The sequence below is a fragment of the Rhodnius prolixus genome, unplaced genomic scaffold (assembly GCF_049639745.1).
Source record: "Rhodnius prolixus isolate KJV_2025 unplaced genomic scaffold, Rpr scaffold_8, whole genome shotgun sequence".
Lineage (NCBI taxonomy): Eukaryota > Metazoa > Arthropoda > Insecta > Hemiptera > Reduviidae > Rhodnius > Rhodnius prolixus.
In genome coordinates this window covers 14,536,866-14,553,970 of record NW_027411593.1, presented here as the reverse complement: position 1 = coordinate 14,553,970, position 17,105 = coordinate 14,536,866, and the positions used below count along the sequence as shown (strand labels likewise).

Below are 17,105 nucleotides of genomic sequence, written 5' to 3'. Positions count from 1 at the left end.
GATTCTTAATATTAACTAAATATAAAATTAAAATTCACATTACATTTTCTTTGCTATACATTACCAAATCTACTGTCATCCCTCCACTTTCATTAGATAACAACCTACACAATGTTAATCAGACTCTTCATTCTAATAATTATGCATACAGTCCTCAACACAAGGCCGATACACTAGCAGATTTCTTTGAAAAAGTGCAAATTATGAATTCTAGCTTAGGTGTTCCTACCTTTACCCGTAAGGTAATCTCTGTCGCTAAAAATTATTTCACTCCACATCTACAACCTGATGAATGTATCTTAACAACACCAAAAGAATTAAGAAAAGAAATAAGAAGATTAAAAAATAAAGCCCCCCCCCCCCGGCATAGACGGAATAAATTCAAAAATTATGAAAAACATTTCAAAAAAGTGTCTAAACCACCTTACTAAAATAATTAATCACATAATTATGTTCAGATACTTTCCTGATATATAGAAAATGGCAAAAATTATTGTCATTGCTAAACCTGGTAAAGACCCCTCTTTAACCAGCAGCTATCGGCCGATCTCCTTACTTCCTTGTCTTAGAAACCTCCTATTATATATATATTTGTATACAAAAAATTTAAAAAGTAAATAAACTTTTTCAAATCAAATCATACAAGGTAATAGTTTTTCTAATCTAAAAATCAACATACCATGAAATAAAGTTTTAATATTATAATAAAAAACTTTTTTTCCACTAATGCTACCAATTAATGTGTCAAGCAGTTAAAGAATAGTGTTTCTAATTATATGAATTTAATAAATTGCATTTTAAATCTCTTAAAAGAATGTATCTTTCAATATGAACACACATCAACAGAAAAAAAACCTAAGCCAACGCTACCTAGCAGCATTGTTTGAAACTACTATAAAAATTTAGTTTTTAAAATTGTCACTAGACCGCATGAAAATGCATTTTAAAGCTATTTCAACTTGTCCAAATGGCTGTTTTACAATTGAATATTCAATTAAATAGAATTAGATCAAAATATATCCCATTTAAACAATTATAAAATTCACAATAGTCATTATAATTCTTCATTATAAATTAAATTATCTGTAAATTTCCATTACACACCGCCCTCAAGATGCCAGATAATCCCTGTAAAATTTGAATTTAAGTCAGCATTTTAGCGTGAATTTACTGAAACAAGTGAACTCTCCAAGCAAAATATGTAATGAAAATAATTTCCGAACAACCGTCTCAACTTTATTTGCAGTTTATGTCATATTCTTTATAGAAAGATTGTGTTCAATGTCTCTAATACTGCAGGCAAAATTGGCAATAAACCGAAAGAAAAAGTGTAAAAATCCGATTTAAAAAAATATACTACTCAACAATTTCATTACAAAAGTATAAAATCTGCAACCTAACACCCTTCCTCACATCATTCTTCTCGTAGGAGCTGTCAATACCTTTCTGTTGAACCAAATGTTGCTTCTTTCTCGGATGTCTTTTTGAATGCCTGATGAACTGTTGTTGGTAATGAAATTATTCTTTGTAAAAATATATCATTCATTATAAATTATGAATAATTATGTGAGGGCAAAAAAGCCCAAGATAAATAGATGTACTTTGAGCTATAATTTTACATCTTGAAATGTTCGAAGTTCGGTGTTTAGGAGCAAATCAAGATTGAAAAATTGGAGTGTTTAATGTTTAGTAATGTCTAGAATTTTTGACGATGGATAACAAGTTAAAACTCATACAAGGATTTTTTTCTGTCAGTTTTGTTTAATTTTAAGGCTTGGGATTTTTTTTATATCTATATTGTCTTATGTGCAAATATGTACTTCCTAGGTCAATGAATCCAACATTAAAAAAAATCAAGTTTGTAAATAATCTTGTAGAACATGTAATTGGACCAATATAAATTGGACAGTTTTCCCTAAACAATAATTTTCAAGTAAAAAGTTTAATTTGAACTGGAGTCGGTGAACTAGTCATGAAGGATCACTTGAAGAATCATTTTTTTGTAATTCACTTTTGCCAACCAATGACAATTTATGATGGCATTGTATTTATATTTCTAGTTAACTTCATTTGTTAAAAAAATATACTGAGGATTGTTAACATCGTTTCAGAGCTTTGTATCAATTTTTTAGATCCATTACGAACTCAAATTCTAATTACAAAAAATAAAGTCGGACAACAATGAAATTTATTTCAACATTGGTACTATAATTTTTTTAAAAATAACGTTTTGGCTTGTCAGAGTACTTGTCAGTTTAACATACCTTGCCACATCCTTTCATAAAATTAATGACCTTTTTAAATATACTTATAGCTTGGGTGACATCTTCCTCTGTCAGAGTTAACGGCGGCGTCATACGTATGAATTCATCTCTGCATGGCCACATTAGAAGGCCGCAATCTCTTAATTGGTCGCATATGTCACATGGACTGCCAATTCCTGAATGTTATTGTTATTATTAGAATTTTATTTTTATTGCTAATGTTTTCTTTTTATTACTAATTTAATTTACATATGGTATCTAGTTTTTTGATAAGTGGAAATAAAAATGTAACTCGGACTGGACCACAAATAAAAAATTGTTCGGCTCATCCAAAAGCTTATCTTCTAACGAATGATAACCTATCTTTTGTTTGTCTACCTTCCATCAAACTCCAATGGTCCGTTTTATCTTCCTTCACCAGGTTCTTCTTCCGTATTGGGCTAGCTTTTTTATCCACTCTCACATTAAGAAGATTAATAGAAAAATAATGAGTTTATTAAATAATAAGTTTTTACATACAAAACACATTATCAAATTAAAAATTCAGTAGGAAATTCACAACTAAATGTCGCTGGCTAGATGGAGAATAAGTAAAATAATAAAAATAAATGAAATAAAAAAATTGTAAATTTTATTTTTCTGAAAAATTTGCTGAATTTAATCTTTCAATTACGAAAAGCATTTCAATCTGTCATCTTATTGAAAAATCCTTTAATAATGAATTAATGGAGCCGTGTACTGCTTCCTAGATAAGTTCTGATATCGTAACACTAAACCTCGCTCAAAAACGAGTTACAGCCCAATTGCAAAACTTGAGATCCTCCTCTATATCAAAGGACTCAAGGAAAGTAAACTATATTGATACAATAAACAACTAACGTAGATCATTTTCTCTCTTTCAGACTCTAAAATGGTTTAAAATTTCAACAACCTAGCATATATTGACAATATATTCGTCTGCAAGCTGAGATTATTTCAGTAGAGGGGTGTTTCATATTCCTATTCTAGCCTTTAAAATTAAATGCTGATCTCTTATTCCAGTAATGTAAGACCTTAAATGTAACGTTCTTGCTAACCTTCGGCCCCCAGTGTTATAATCACAGACTAATAACAACCCATGGTTGACAAATCATCTAAATTTGCGTAGGATAAAGTGGCGGATAATCCCTAAAGATAAACTTTTTGATAGGACAAACAACTTTAAGGAATGAGATTCGTCGTCTGCCACAATCCTAAGATATCGATATCATCGTATATTAATAACACTCTTTAATCCTAATAGCCTGTTGATACAGGGAATTTATAGTTAACTTATAATTTTGACACCTGTAAATATATCACTGACTGTTTTTGGAAGCTTCATTGTTTTTATTTTTGGCAGATGTGTTCTTAGGGGTGAGACCTAAGCTCCACGGCATAGCAGCCAAAAGAGACTTAGGCTGGAAACATAGTGGCTAGCAATGTGGCTCGCCACTCGATGACAGCGAAGAGCAAAGCGACGAAAACAAAGACAAGTTAACATATGGGACCGCGCATAGTGGGGAGCAAAGCGAAGATAGAGCAACGCTACCAAGAGAGAGTAGCGCTATGACATGTTTGATTTCTTCGCTCTCATCGCGCTCAATTTTCTAGGTTAAAATGGATATTGCTGCATTTATTGGAGTAGTTTTTTTAAAAAAATAAAACCTCTGTGGGACCAAAAGGATCTTCTACATCACAACCGATTTGTGTTGGATAAGGAATGGAACAGGATTATTGGGGTTAACATTAAAATTCGTCCTTTTCTTGATTAACATGCCTTCAACACTGGTTAGTATGTAATCAAATGTTGAAAAAGACATTCGTAAATACGCATGAAACTTGCCAGGATGCTCCCAAAGTTGATAGTACAAGTGATGGAATTCACCGTGTTCATGTCTAGTCTTGTATATATCATGTACACTGCTTCTAAGCTGCTGTAAATACCAAATTTTTAAGTAAGAATTTTCATATAGAAATAATTCCTCCATCATGTCTCGTCGAGGAGAACGCGACTAAACTCGTCACTATGTGCATGCGACTCTTTGCTCGCTGCTCGTCGGCCTTTTTGGTTTGAAGCAACAATCATCGCCGCTTCACTATGTTTTCAGCCTTAATGTGCCATCCCCTTTTGATCTAGTAGATGAAATCTCCCATACAAAAGAGGTTGACGACTATCCCTACTAGTTCTTTTTGTGCTACTATCTCCTTTGGGCTCAAAGATCCAAAGGTTTCATAGCGCAATCACTCGATTGCAACGCAATCGAACAGCCAGTGAGAGGATCCTCATCCTTACACAATCTGCGCAACGGTTCCGAGCTAATAAGCCCCTACCTTGTACAGATGACTATGCCCTATGTGTACTGTTTAAATGTTGCTAATGTTCATGTTGTTAGGTTGGAATACCTGCAGGGATGCCAAGTACCCTTGGTGAAGAAGTGGCTAATCCACTTCCCCCTACGGGATTGGCATCAGTTTAAAAGATACACTGATTTTAATCCTATTTACAAGTTTAGGCCAAAGACTGAAATTTAGTCTACGGTTCTGAAATGACCGGCCATTAATTGTTTACTTTGATCATAAACAGATACTATGCCAATACAAAATATTGATTAAGAAAATTGCACTGATGGGCCAAAAATTGAATTTAACCGTGTTTTATAAAATTCTTCTGGTCTGCTTACAAACTATCACGGAAAAACAATTACATAAATAGCCTCATCAGTTATTCTTCATCATTCACTCTTTTTTATAATTCTTTAACAAAACACTATAAATATTCTATAAAATTTAAAGTACATAACAGATTTATTTGATAACATGTCTTTTTTTTAACATTAAATTTTCCAAAAATTTTTTGAAACAATGAGAACGTGCGGACATTCACTTTAGACACATACATTATGGCAACCCTTCATATGATCAACAACCTTTTTAAATATGCTTATAGCTTGAGTGACTTCTTCCTCTGTGAGTATTAATGGTGGAGTGAAGCGTATAAATTCGTCTCTACACGGCCAGACTAGAAGGCCGCAATCTCTTAATTGGTCGCATATGTCACATGGACTGCCAATTCCTGAATTTTATTATCATTATTAGAATTTTCTGTCTATTGCTATTACAGTAAATGATCTAATTTACACACGAAATCTAGTAAGGGGTTATTTTAGTAGTAAAAATCTTATACAATAATTAACTGAAATTTTTTTTTAAAAGAAAACGTGCTTTAGGAGAAAGATTAGATGCTTATTGTGTGGCACTCATGTAACGTAACCCAAAAATATTTTTACAGAGTTTTACTTTACTTCAAAAATTAAAAAGATCTCTTTATAAATAAAAAGTTACATACCTTTTTACTAGGAATGTACTGTCAACTTTGGATTGCGAATTGTATTAATGCTGAATTTTAAGAAATTCCATACCTAAAGAAAGGCTTTTTGACGACTAAAGCCTCAATTAGTAATAATAAACTTAATTCTGTTTTTAGATTCACTGAGCTCTCTAAACGAAGCTTGCTTTCCTGATGATACTCCATTTTTTGTTTTGTTTTTTATCTAAAAATCGGAGTCTTCCCCTTTAATTCATTAATTTCGGAATCGTTGCTTACAAATAAAAGTTATACTTGAAAATAAACTTCATTAGCAAAGTATTTGTAGTCAAATACACCTAACGAGGCTTTCAGTTGCTCTTAACGGACTCAAGGGCTTACTCTAGTATCGAATTACACTAATTTTATGGTGTACATTTTTCACAACGATGAGTTTTAAATTTTAGTAACTAAGTTATTTAGTGCGCAGTCGAGTAGTATATATGTATATCATTCTCTTTATAGGATGTTATATCTAACATATTAAAATGTTTACCATATAACAAAACAAAAAAGTTAAATAAACATTATTTAGTAATTAGTTGGCAAATAATGAAATTAGCCGGTCATTTGAGGAACTGTGGCTAGATGCAGAACCTTGGCCATTAATATACAATTTTAATGTTGAAAATAGTTTGATAATATTCTTACGTGGATCTATCTTACAAGCCCATAGAAGACCTCGTCCTCTTAATACAGGCATATCGTCCTTACTAAAAGTACATAACAAGCCATCCCTTAGTAGTGCACCCATTGCGCATGCATTTTCAGCTAACCCATCCTCTTTTATCAATTTCAACATCGTAGAAGCCACTCGTGCACCAAGAGGATTGCCAGCAAAGGTTGAGTGATGTGATCCGGGCTTTAATAGATCCATTATTTCACAACTGGCCAACGTTGCTGAAACCTATAATTAAAATTGAATAGGCGAAATTTGGTTTCAAATTATTTAAAAGAAATATGCTATTCAATATAGTGTCATCGCTGTCAAATGTTTACTTACAGGATACATTCCTCCAGCCAATGATTTTCCTAATACTAATATGTCTGGCTTAACGCATTCATAATCTACGCCTAGCATGGCACCAGTTCTTCCTAAGCCTGTAAGCGCTTCATCACATATCCATAAAACTTTATTCTGGGTGCAAAGTCGTCGAACTTCGGCCAAATATCCTTCATTTGGAACAATTACACCATAATCTCCTTGGATAGGCTCCATCATAAAGCCACAAACATTAGGATTTTTCAATACTTCCTAAAAAAGATCACATCATAATAATTATTAGCATTATTATTATTAATATATATTAGGCGCAATGAATTCTTAGGTCATTAGCACCATAATTAATTTATTTAAGGCGCATCAACATTTAAGGTAATTGATGCCCGAAGGCTTTTAAATGCAATGCTGGCCACAGGAAAGTGTTCTATCGCTAGAGATAACACTTTTCATCACCGGACAGTGACCTGTAGAGGTTCCTAAGGTAGCGAACCCATGACCTCCCGTGTAGTAGTCCACCGCACTTACAACTAAGCAAATCCTTTCCTTTATTCAAATTCATTCAAATTCGTTTTTTAATGGTAATGTACGATAAGAACACGCTTTCGCCAATCACTTAAATTATTATTATTATTTTTTTAATGATTTAAGGCGCGTCAACATCTAAGGTTATTGGCACCCGGAGCTTTTTTCAGTGCACTGCCGGCCTCCGGACAGTGTTCTCTCGTTACAGACAACACTGTCCATCACCGGACAGTGAGCTGTAAGAAGCTCCTAGGAAGAGAAAATCTAAGGGTCAGCAGCTGGATTCGAACCCGGGACCTCCGCGTGGGAGTCCAGTACCACTTGAATTATTATTATTATTATTAAAGGCTATTATTAATTATTAGAATCTAGGATGAAATTACATTACCTCTAAACTGCAGGGGTCATCATAAGGTATTAACTTTAAGCCAGGCAATAATGGTTGAAAGCCACCAAATAATAAAGGATCTGAACTACTGGAAATAGCTGCGATCGAGCATCCCCAATAATTATTTGTACAAAAAACAACTAAAGCATCTTTAGGACAAATCTTTTTAACTTTGTAACCCCAGATTCTTGCTAATTTGACTGCTGTTTCACAGGCTTCCACACCTGAGAACAAAATGAGACAATTAATTTCCGTGATACTTTCAAATTAAAAAGAAAAACTATAAATTATATTTTAAACTTACATCCTACAGGGATAAGCTATTTTATAAACACAAGGTTTGAATGAGATATTACATTTTTAGACTTATAAAATAACAAATGAAAAGTTACTTACGGTAATTTTGATATAATATATATAAATAATATAATGAAAAAGATGTAAATATGATTAACAGTTTTTCTTTTCTTCTGAATTAAAAAAGTTGTTACTTTCATTACCTTATTTCATTATTAACAAATTCATACTTTCAACATTCTTTAAGAAAATGATTTTTGCTTTATCAATGTAACAATTGGGCTGATAATCATCCCAGACCACCCTAATCTTTCCGAGTGTAAACTATGTAAGCAATATTATCAACATACCAGTATTCATAACTAAGACTTTATCATAATTAAACATTTGACAGATGGTTTGACAGAATTCCGGCAATATGTTATTGTTTAAGGAGCGTGTGGTTTGATGTAAAATACACATTTGATCTTGCATAGCACCAATGAGTTTCGGATGGCTATGTCCTGCGTTCACAGATCCCTGACCTCCGATAAAGTCTAAGTATTCTTTGCCATTTTTATCCCACAATCGTACACCTGAAATATTTTAAAGAAACAAATATAGTCTAAATTTGCATTAAAAAAAGCAACAGAGTGCAAAAAATAGGCTGTGTTTCTATTATATAAGTTCCAACATACCAAAGTTCTTCAAAACCCATCCGCCTTGTTTCAATGTTCACAGACACGATTAGATTGATTCTTAGACTCGTAAAAGGTTTCTTGTTAATACTTTTAATGAGACCTCTTCAATAGACAGTTCAATTATGAATTATTTGTTTACAATCAAAACTGAATTGTTTATACAGACTCTGTGCCTACTGAAACTACCATTTTCGAAGAAATGACTACAAGGTAGTGTCCGGGATTAACGTACTTAAGATACAATCTTTAAAAGAAAAGTTTAGGGCGGCCAGCGGGTCACTTCAATGAGGATGCTGTTCTATCCGACCAAAGCATTGTACACTTGCTCCGTATCTGGCAGTGTTTACAAAAAGCCTTAAGCCGCTATCTCATGAGAAGTGGAGATTGTCACATAAACATTCAGCTTTAATACCAGCTATGAGGATGAATACTTGCTAACTTCTGTTTAAAAAAATCCTATAAAATGACCCACTTTAATCAAACTAAAGAAAGAATTGAAGACCTTTGAAAGCAGTGGACTTATTTTCATCCACTCATTATCCTGTTTGTGTTGGTTCATGGCACGCTTTCTTTGCCATAGAAAAATTTAATAAAAATAGAATAATTTCACCCTTAAAGATAGTAAAATATTTTTTTGTACCCAAGAAATGCTACATTCAAAAATTCGACTTAAACAATTACTCATTACAGTGAGCACTAACGTACAATTCTAATAATATCTGACATTTACTAATTTGAAAAACGACTATACTTTTTTTACACCCGATTACAATTAGTAATTAGTATATTGCAGGAAATAAAAGATTTGAGACATCAAATCAGTTTTCTTTAATATAATAATAATGAGAAGATGTAAGAAAACATAACAATTACCTTGACCTTTACAAACTTCCAAGTCGAGGACTCTAGCATTATCAGCATGATTAGCAACACTCCGTTGAAATTGGTTGAAAAATTTGTGGCATTTTAATAATTTGTTTAATTGTCCTATGGAAGATGTCATGCTCTAAAATAGGAAACTTGGAATACTAAATGTATACAATTAAACATCTGCTTTTAAAATAAAAATAAATTTAGGTAACTTAAACTCACTTTAATGGTTGTGAAAAAAAATAAAATAATAATTTTATCACCTATCAGACAGTGCCATTAAAATAATTTTAAAAAAAAGAAAGGAAAATATGATTGTAAATTAGTTACTTATTACAAAAAAGCTGTATCCATGTGAAAAGAATATAAAAAAAATACTATCAAAAGAAAGGTGCGAGAATTTACGGTTTATTAATGTGAAAAGTGGTAATAAATTCTGAATTAATTAATAGCTAAAAAATTTTGGTAAGCTTTTTTTGCAGGCTTCTAAATAGACGCAGTTTTCAAGTACGAATATATATTAATTTACTTAATATAAAGACATTTAGTTACCTTTTATGTTCAATATCAGTTTCCTGCCAATGTGTATAACAATTTTGGTATAATGTAGTTTGTCATGTATTATGCAGCAAGACATTCCTTCTAGAAAAGGAATAACTACGCTAGGAGTGAGAAGTCAGCCAAGTCAGTTCTTCTGTTACAATTACAGAACTTTGTCTTGTCGCACTTTCTTCTTATTGAATGAATGATGTTTGCTGAGACTAGTCATTATTGACTAGAAGGTTATCGGTAGCTAAAACCCAGATATCCAAACTGGATTAATTTTCTTTCAAGGTGTGCCTCCAGATGGATCTCTTCTAGCCCCATTTTGTTTAAGGGCAACTTTGTGTAGTTTCATTGTTGAATTTTTGTAAAATCAAATAAAGGAAACTTTAAACTTATCGCAGATTGTTTTACGAGGGTGAAGCCTAAGACTTTTGGTAAAAATACGTAGATAACCTTTAAAAAAATAAATTCTCCTGAAGACATATGTCCTGTGTACTTGGTCTCTAAAGAATTACAATTGATTAAGTCCAGATTAGTTGTTTTGTAATACATTTATTTTTTTTAATGAGATAACCTACTAACTAATTTCTACGGATCTATACTTACGAAAAGAATACTTCTTGGCACTGCTTTCAAAAATATACGTATTTCTTTCGTAATAATTCATCAATTTTTTGAGATAATTTCCTGTTGTTGGAAGAAAATAAGGGAAGCATAAATGGGATGTCCGAAAACAAAATAATGAAAAAAAATATATATAATTTAGAAAAATGTTTACTTTCACAAACACGTATTTTTTTATTTAATCATTATAACTAAAATATAAATTCTATAGGATTTATGTTCTTTTTATATACAAAATTGCATGTTAAATTCAACAATGTAACTTAAACAGCCAAACGTTTTTGTACATTTAATGAACGAAAATTTACTCAAAAAAAAAAATAATAAAATTAAAAATTAATAGGCACAGTCAAAATGGTCAACTTTTTATTTTTATTTTTGACGCGTATTAAATTGGACAGATAGTATTGGAGGTAAAAGTTTGTTTTTAAAAAACTTTCCACAAAATATAACGACCAGAATGGTTTTTTTTGTAGCAATAAAAAGATTTTATAGATATGAAAAAGATAGCTTTACAATTCCTCAACAAATCTTAAGTTTGAATAAGCTGCCGACTTTTTACTTTTTTTTTTTATTCCTTTGGCCTTATGTGCGTACAGGTTACCTCTTTTTGATTTAAATATAATTTTCTTAAATATAGAGACAAGATATAAAAAGGTAAGATGAACAAAAGTAAGTTTACTTAATCATTCGGGATAGGCGAATAACTACTTAAGATGAGTGAAAAACAGGTGACGAACATGATTCACTCAACAAGTTAGTGCGAGACAATAATGTAAGTGCAGTCAAGATCTCTATACGAAACTGATTAAGTTTCGCCCAATGAATCAAAGGTATTATTTAAGACCTAACCATATTTTTAGTAATATTACTAATTAATACTCGCATCAACCTAATTTAGATGGTTGGGGTGCCTGTTTCAGTATACAGTCTTTCAGAAAAACCTGATTTAAGGAAATTTAAATTTTTCAAAGCGTTTCTAAGTTAGTGCTAATTCCAAATTTAGCAACACACAGAAAAACGAAGTGTATTATGAAGACATTTAGATTTCTCTGACCCATTTACTCATTGCATGGAGGTCTAGCGCATTTTTCTGTAAAGTTAACATCCCAGGCATATTGGATTATTTGATGCATTTGATCAAAAGAAATCCATAAAAATAGCCAGCCCAAAGCTTGGGCAATCGCTCCGGCTGGCTCCCACTCTTGAAAGATTTATGATGCTAATTTAATAAAGTATTTAATTAGAATTAAGCTTATTTCCTTCCAAACGTAATTTGGCAATATTATAGATTTGGGACTTGCGCTAATACTAGGCAAAAATGTACTTACAAAGAATTAGCCTATATGAAACAAAAAAATCTATTAATTGTAAACACAAGGGAATCAAGATTCCTCAACATACTTGCAAAATAAATTATTCCTTCAAACACTTTAGTCTCAACTTGAAAATAAATAAAAATTATCGATGCTAACTAAAAATTGTGTTTTTAGTTCGGTCATCGATGATTATCGAATAATTTACCTAAGATTAGTGTAACTAATTTAATTCTAGAATTGTGTAAACATCTAGATAAATTACTTAACAATTTAGCTAAGACAGAAAAAACACAACAAAATTCATGTTTTAAATTTGTATACTTTGAATTATACCAATGTTTTGTAGGTTTATTTATTTTGTTTACTAAAATAATTTTTAATTAAGATTAATTAGAATAATGCTTTAATCAATAGATTCAATTTTTATTTAATTTCAACTTTTAAAACAGAGAAATATTAAAAAATAATTGAATCAAATTAATAAGGGCCTCGCATTTTAATTCAAAGCTGTTATTACACTTTATTCACTAGAAACTTCAAAATGAATTGAAATCAGTTCAATTTTGGAATAATAAAGAACCATCTTACCCGAACAAATAATACGCATATTATCTCAGTTTTTATTAACGAATGATAAATCCGCTCAATGCCTAAACGGTGAACGAACTGTGGATAACTGAGAAACCTGAACAGTTCCAGGAGATTTTTGTTCATTAGCTTAGCTTATAGCATTCATAATGCCGGAGCAAAAAAAAAAAACCTTTAGATACTTATTTTTCAGAAACTAAAGAAGTATTTAGAGCTGACGTAGGAAGTTGCCAAATATAAATAAAACATTTAGAATACATTACAAGCAGCCAAATCTTCTTATCCCAGTTGTCTTATAACAAGTAGTCAAAGAAAGAGGAATTTCATTGATAAAGTCAAAAGTTGCACAGGAATGCTCAGCTATTCTTTTATCAAACTAATAAAACCCAATTGCTTAACAGAAATTACTGTTTAATCATTTCCTATCAAAAGTTTTTACTACAAGATCTGATATTGCATACAATATAAATTAATTTAAGAAAAACTAAAATGAAAAATTAACGCCTCTTATTTTATGAGATCTATCATTTCAAAAGATGTATCAATTTCAGATTTGGTAATTAAAAAATTAAATTAAAAAAAAATAAATAAAACTAAAAAGTCTGTTACCCACGAGGGAGTGAAATATCTACACACTTGAATGGAAATAACACGCACACAACTTTATCAGCTTTCTTTTTCTCTATACATGTACTTAATTTACACATAGTTCGTCTCTGCAAGATATTTTTTTTTTTTTTTTTATTGTGCGGGTTATCTGGTTTCAGCTTTGTGTTTCGGAGGCTTAAAGCCACCTTTGAACTTTTTCATTTTTGAAGGTTTTCCAGAGGTGCCACCTGCTTGAAAAGCTTTCCAACTGTCAACCCTGTTTTGTCTGGATTCCTAGAAATAGTTTTTCTACTCAGAAAATTGTTTTTGAAATATTTATTTAAAAAATTAACATTGAATATAATGATAATGATAACGATAATATAATGGGAGTGTCAGAGCTGACTTATTCCCTGTCCCTGACATGGCAAAAAGCGTAGTTGGTGGGTGCAATTGTTGTTTCCATTGCGTGAAGCAAACCGCAGAATGCCAGAGAACCATCATCATTCAAAGGAGCCTTAGGAAATGGTTTAAAGAAGTAAACTTGTACCAAAAACATGAATCCAAGTTGCAATTTAAGACTAAAAAACCAGATCAAAATATGCTACCTAGTTTCGGGTACAAGGTAAAGAAGAGGGACCTTAAATAGAGGAGAATTAATGATAATAATTTCAGAGTGTGTCTTTCGGCTCCAGCGATGGTTTACTATTTGCATGCAAACCACATTTTGTTTAAAGAGAATACTATCCCGTGAAAGTGGTACATCTTTATAATGAAGAGGGTCTAGGCTTACTGAAGTTATTTTTTTTTTATGATTTAAGGCGCGTCAACATCTAAGGTTATTGGCGCCCGGAGCTTTTTTCAGTGCACTGCCGGCCTCTGGACAGTGTTCTCTCGTTACAGACAACACTGTCCATCACCGGACAGTGAGCTGTAAGAAGCTCCTAGGAAGAAAAAATCTAAGGGTCAGCAGCTGGATTCGAACCCGGGACCTCCGCGTGGGAGTCCAGTATGCTAACCTCACAGCTAATCTCCTCCCTTAAGTTGTTATAATACCTAGCAGACGAAGTGCAGTCCGTTTATAATATGAATATTGTATCATTAGGCTGAAGTTGTGGATTGAATAAGTGGTACACCTTCCTCGTGTAATTTGAATTCAGCGTATCCAAAGATTAACTCTAGCTATTCAAACAACTCACTCGCACTGACCCATTACAGACGTCTACCTTAAAGACAAATACTGACTTTCAAGGATGTCTCACATCCCTTTTGTCACCGATCTAATAAAGTCTCGCTACCGCAACTTTCACAGCTCCCTAGCTCACCATCCTAATCCTCTTGTACAACAACTCTCCTCTCCTCACCTACCAGACAATCTTCCTCGTCGTTTGAAGCGGAAGTGGCCTAGGGACTTTCACTGATATGAGTGCAATCCACCGAGAAAGAGTTCCACCAATGGGTGGTTGCTCTAACATGACTTTCATGTGAATTTAACAAGTTTCATCAAATTTACTTGATGCAACATTTGTTGTAGTTGTAAATGTGGCAAATAAAGTGGGGAAAAAAGGTCATAATTGATCTTTTATATTGCAGTGGATTTGGCTTTGGACAAGAAATTTTTTAAGAGCCTGGAATTATCCTTATTACAACTGATCAAAAGAAAGTAGTAAATCAAGTAGGAAAGGCTGAGTTTAAAGAAAGTAATAATAATCAATTCGGACCGAACAAATTATATGAGAGGAGCGAGGTGGATTCGAAAGCCGGAGGTCTCAGGTTTGAATCCTAAGAGTTGCTTGAAAGATTTGTCATAATTAAGTGTACTTTTGAGTTAGCAAATATAATGACAGAATCTTAAATGGAAGTCAAATTACAAACACTAAACAGATGAATCACCCTCTGATGATGATATAAAATCCAAAATTGAGCAGCAACTAAAAAAACATGCGAGCTTCGGCGGATAAAATAAAAGATATACTAACATCATTGACTATCCACGAGACAGGAGGTTTGTTTGCAGTGTTCCTACCAACTGTTTTGCCTTTTTTAAAAACACTTAGTGTATATGTCTGAATAATCAACTCAGAAGAATATTTAGGCTACCGCACTGCATAAATTCCTCATAAATATTTAAACTAAGATACTAATTAATCTCAAATTTATAACCAATAATTGAATCTTTATTTGGGCAACTTCCATTTTTGTAAATTTAATTTTCCTATCACATTTAACCAACACACATTTATCATTTTTCTTACACATTATGTCCCCCTCAAATAGTCCAATAAGTTTGGAAGTTACAGATTATTTGTAAAAATTTTATAAAAGTGATTGTTTTATTTGAAAAACTAATTTAGAAAAAGACTCAAAAATTAGATGATTTCAGTTCAACACAGATTTATTTTTCGCAACAGATTTTAATAATTATATTGCACTTAAAGACCTTAAGAGATGTAAAAAGAACTATCGTAGTATTCGCCGAAAGGGATCTTTAAAAGACTAATCTTTATTTGCGACACAAAGATATTTTTTGTTAACAGAACTTACCTCGAAATTCTTTTGCCATTCCTTGTCCAACTTAGCTGCTTCTTCTTCTTCAATTTCTGCTTCTCGTTTACGTTTCCTCTCCTCAGCGTCCCTGATCTCTAAGTCCCGCCGTTTTCTTTCCATGTCTGCAAACAATTTCATCGTCATCACATATACTGCATGTTTATATTTGGCTGGATCATCTTCTTCCACGGCAGAACCCTTCCCTTCTTTCTTTTGACGTTTACGCTTTTCTTCAATCTATTGTAAATAAGCAAAACATAATAATCTCAAGAACTGTTTATCAATTTTAGTAATGAGTTTACTATATCATATACCATTAGATCAGTACGCCCTCTTGCTTCTTCAATAACATCCATACACTTCTTTCTCGAATCGTCATTTTCTAAAGTTTTCCATGCTTTGTTAACAACTAAAAAAATGGAAAATATATTTTAAGCATAACGTAAAACTAACTATAATTCAAAAAGAAAAACACAAACTTTCAAAAGCTTGTTGCGCTCTTTCAGGATCATCTTGGTTTTTGTCAGGATGAACAAGTATCGATAGCTGTGTTAACAAAAAGTAAGCTATCAGAATATCAATAGATTCACTTCTATAAAGTGTTTGATAAAGTATTTTCAAAATTTACCCGCCGATACTTTTTCTTCGCATCTTCTAGTGTTACATCTGGATCAACTTGAAGTACTTCAAACGGATTCAAATTAAAATAAGTTGAACCCGGTCGGAGCAACCGATCAATTTGTTGTTTAGGAGTTAATACTGAATCTCTCTTTTCAATTTCTTTCACCTAATAAGAAACAAAGGCTTATCAACAAAAACAGAAGCTTAGAAAATTATGTATTTTTTAAATCCTCTAAAGAGTAACTTAATAAGTGTAACGAGCAAAATACTATCAAAATGTAACCTCTAACATGAATCTTAACGCCCTTGGCACTTTATGTTCACAATATGAAATTAAGTAATGATAATTTTAAAATTAAATTAGTTTACCTCGGTATAGAAATTATTAAAAGCAGTTTCTTTTTCAACAGGTACATTTCCATTAACCATTGAGCCCAGGTTTGTAGTTGCCATGTTCAACTCTTTCCATAATCTAAACAAACTCAGTATTACCACCATGTAACGACTGAAATTCTGAGTATATTTGTTATATTTATATTTTTTCAGCTGATTCTTATTTGTTCAGAAATAAAAGAAAAAATCCTTGACCTAAACAAAGTTTCAATTTCTTAACAATTGAAAAGTATCGAGGGGACATTCTTGAATTAATTATTTTTTAGAGGGCCCCCTCCAAAAACTTCAAGGGGATTTATTGATTACAATTATAAATAGATTTATTTTCGGTTATTAAACATGACTGATTTAATGGAGTAGTTATTTCATCAATTCAGTTAAATTTGGATATAATAAATCCAGAAAAAACGAATTTTTTAACAAATATTTTAAAAAATCAACCAAAAACTAACCTGAATCTCTTAGACAAA

At 32.0% G+C, this 17,105-nt stretch overlaps 2 protein-coding genes across 3 annotated transcripts; both read right to left on the bottom strand.

The window, feature by feature from the left end:
- Positions 1-2,171: 2,171 nt before the first annotated feature.
- LOC141451554 (ornithine aminotransferase, mitochondrial-like) lies at positions 2,172-9,768 on the bottom strand. Of its 2 annotated transcripts, XM_074123031.1 has the most exons (7): positions 9,632-9,768; positions 9,413-9,545; positions 8,210-8,434; positions 7,563-7,786; positions 6,653-6,904; positions 6,301-6,556; positions 5,072-5,358 (listed from the first exon to the last, which is right to left on the bottom strand). In XM_074123031.1, exons 2-7 carry the CDS (start codon positions 9,540-9,542, stop codon positions 5,171-5,173), a joined length of 1,275 nt encoding a protein of 424 aa, XP_073979132.1. In that variant the 5' UTR covers positions 9,543-9,545; positions 9,632-9,768; the 3' UTR covers positions 5,072-5,170. The 2 variants fall into 2 exon arrangements, with proteins under 2 accessions (XP_073979133.1, XP_073979132.1); XM_074123032.1 differs by lacking the exon at positions 5,072-5,358 and adding an exon at positions 2,172-2,440 and having other exon boundaries at positions 9,413-9,665.
- Positions 9,769-10,694: 926 nt separating this feature from the next.
- On the bottom strand, positions 10,695-16,764 carry LOC141451556 (dnaJ homolog subfamily C member 8). Its single transcript, XM_074123035.1, has 6 exons — positions 16,612-16,764; positions 16,250-16,408; positions 16,101-16,167; positions 15,936-16,030; positions 15,619-15,858; positions 10,695-13,368 (listed from the first exon to the last, which is right to left on the bottom strand). The coding sequence occupies exons 1-6, from the start codon at positions 16,738-16,740 to the stop codon at positions 13,240-13,242; spliced, it is 819 nt and encodes a 272-aa protein (XP_073979136.1). The 5' UTR covers positions 16,741-16,764; the 3' UTR covers positions 10,695-13,239.
- Positions 16,765-17,105: the final 341 nt, after the last annotated feature.

Coding starts and splice junctions, on each gene's coding strand:
- LOC141451556 (XM_074123035.1), bottom strand. CDS start 16,740: ATGGTGGTAATACTGAGTTTGTTTAGATTATGGAAAGAGTTGAACATG. Junction 16,168..16,249: donor CGAAGAAAAAGTATCGGCGG/GTAAATTTTGAA, acceptor TTGTTAACACAG/CTATCGATACTTGTTCATCC. Junction 16,031..16,100: donor AGCGCAACAAGCTTTTGAAA/GTTTGTGTTTTT, acceptor CCATTTTTTTAG/TTGTTAACAAAGCATGGAAA.
- LOC141451554 (XM_074123031.1), bottom strand. CDS start 9,542: ATGACATCTTCCATAGGACAATTAAACAAATTATTAAAATGCCACAAA. Junction 6,905..7,562: donor ATGACCCCTGCAGTTTAGAG/GTAATGTAATTT, acceptor GATCTTTTTTAG/GAAGTATTGAAAAATCCTAA. Junction 6,557..6,652: donor TGGCTGGAGGAATGTATCCT/GTAAGTAAACAT, acceptor TTTTAATTATAG/GTTTCAGCAACGTTGGCCAG.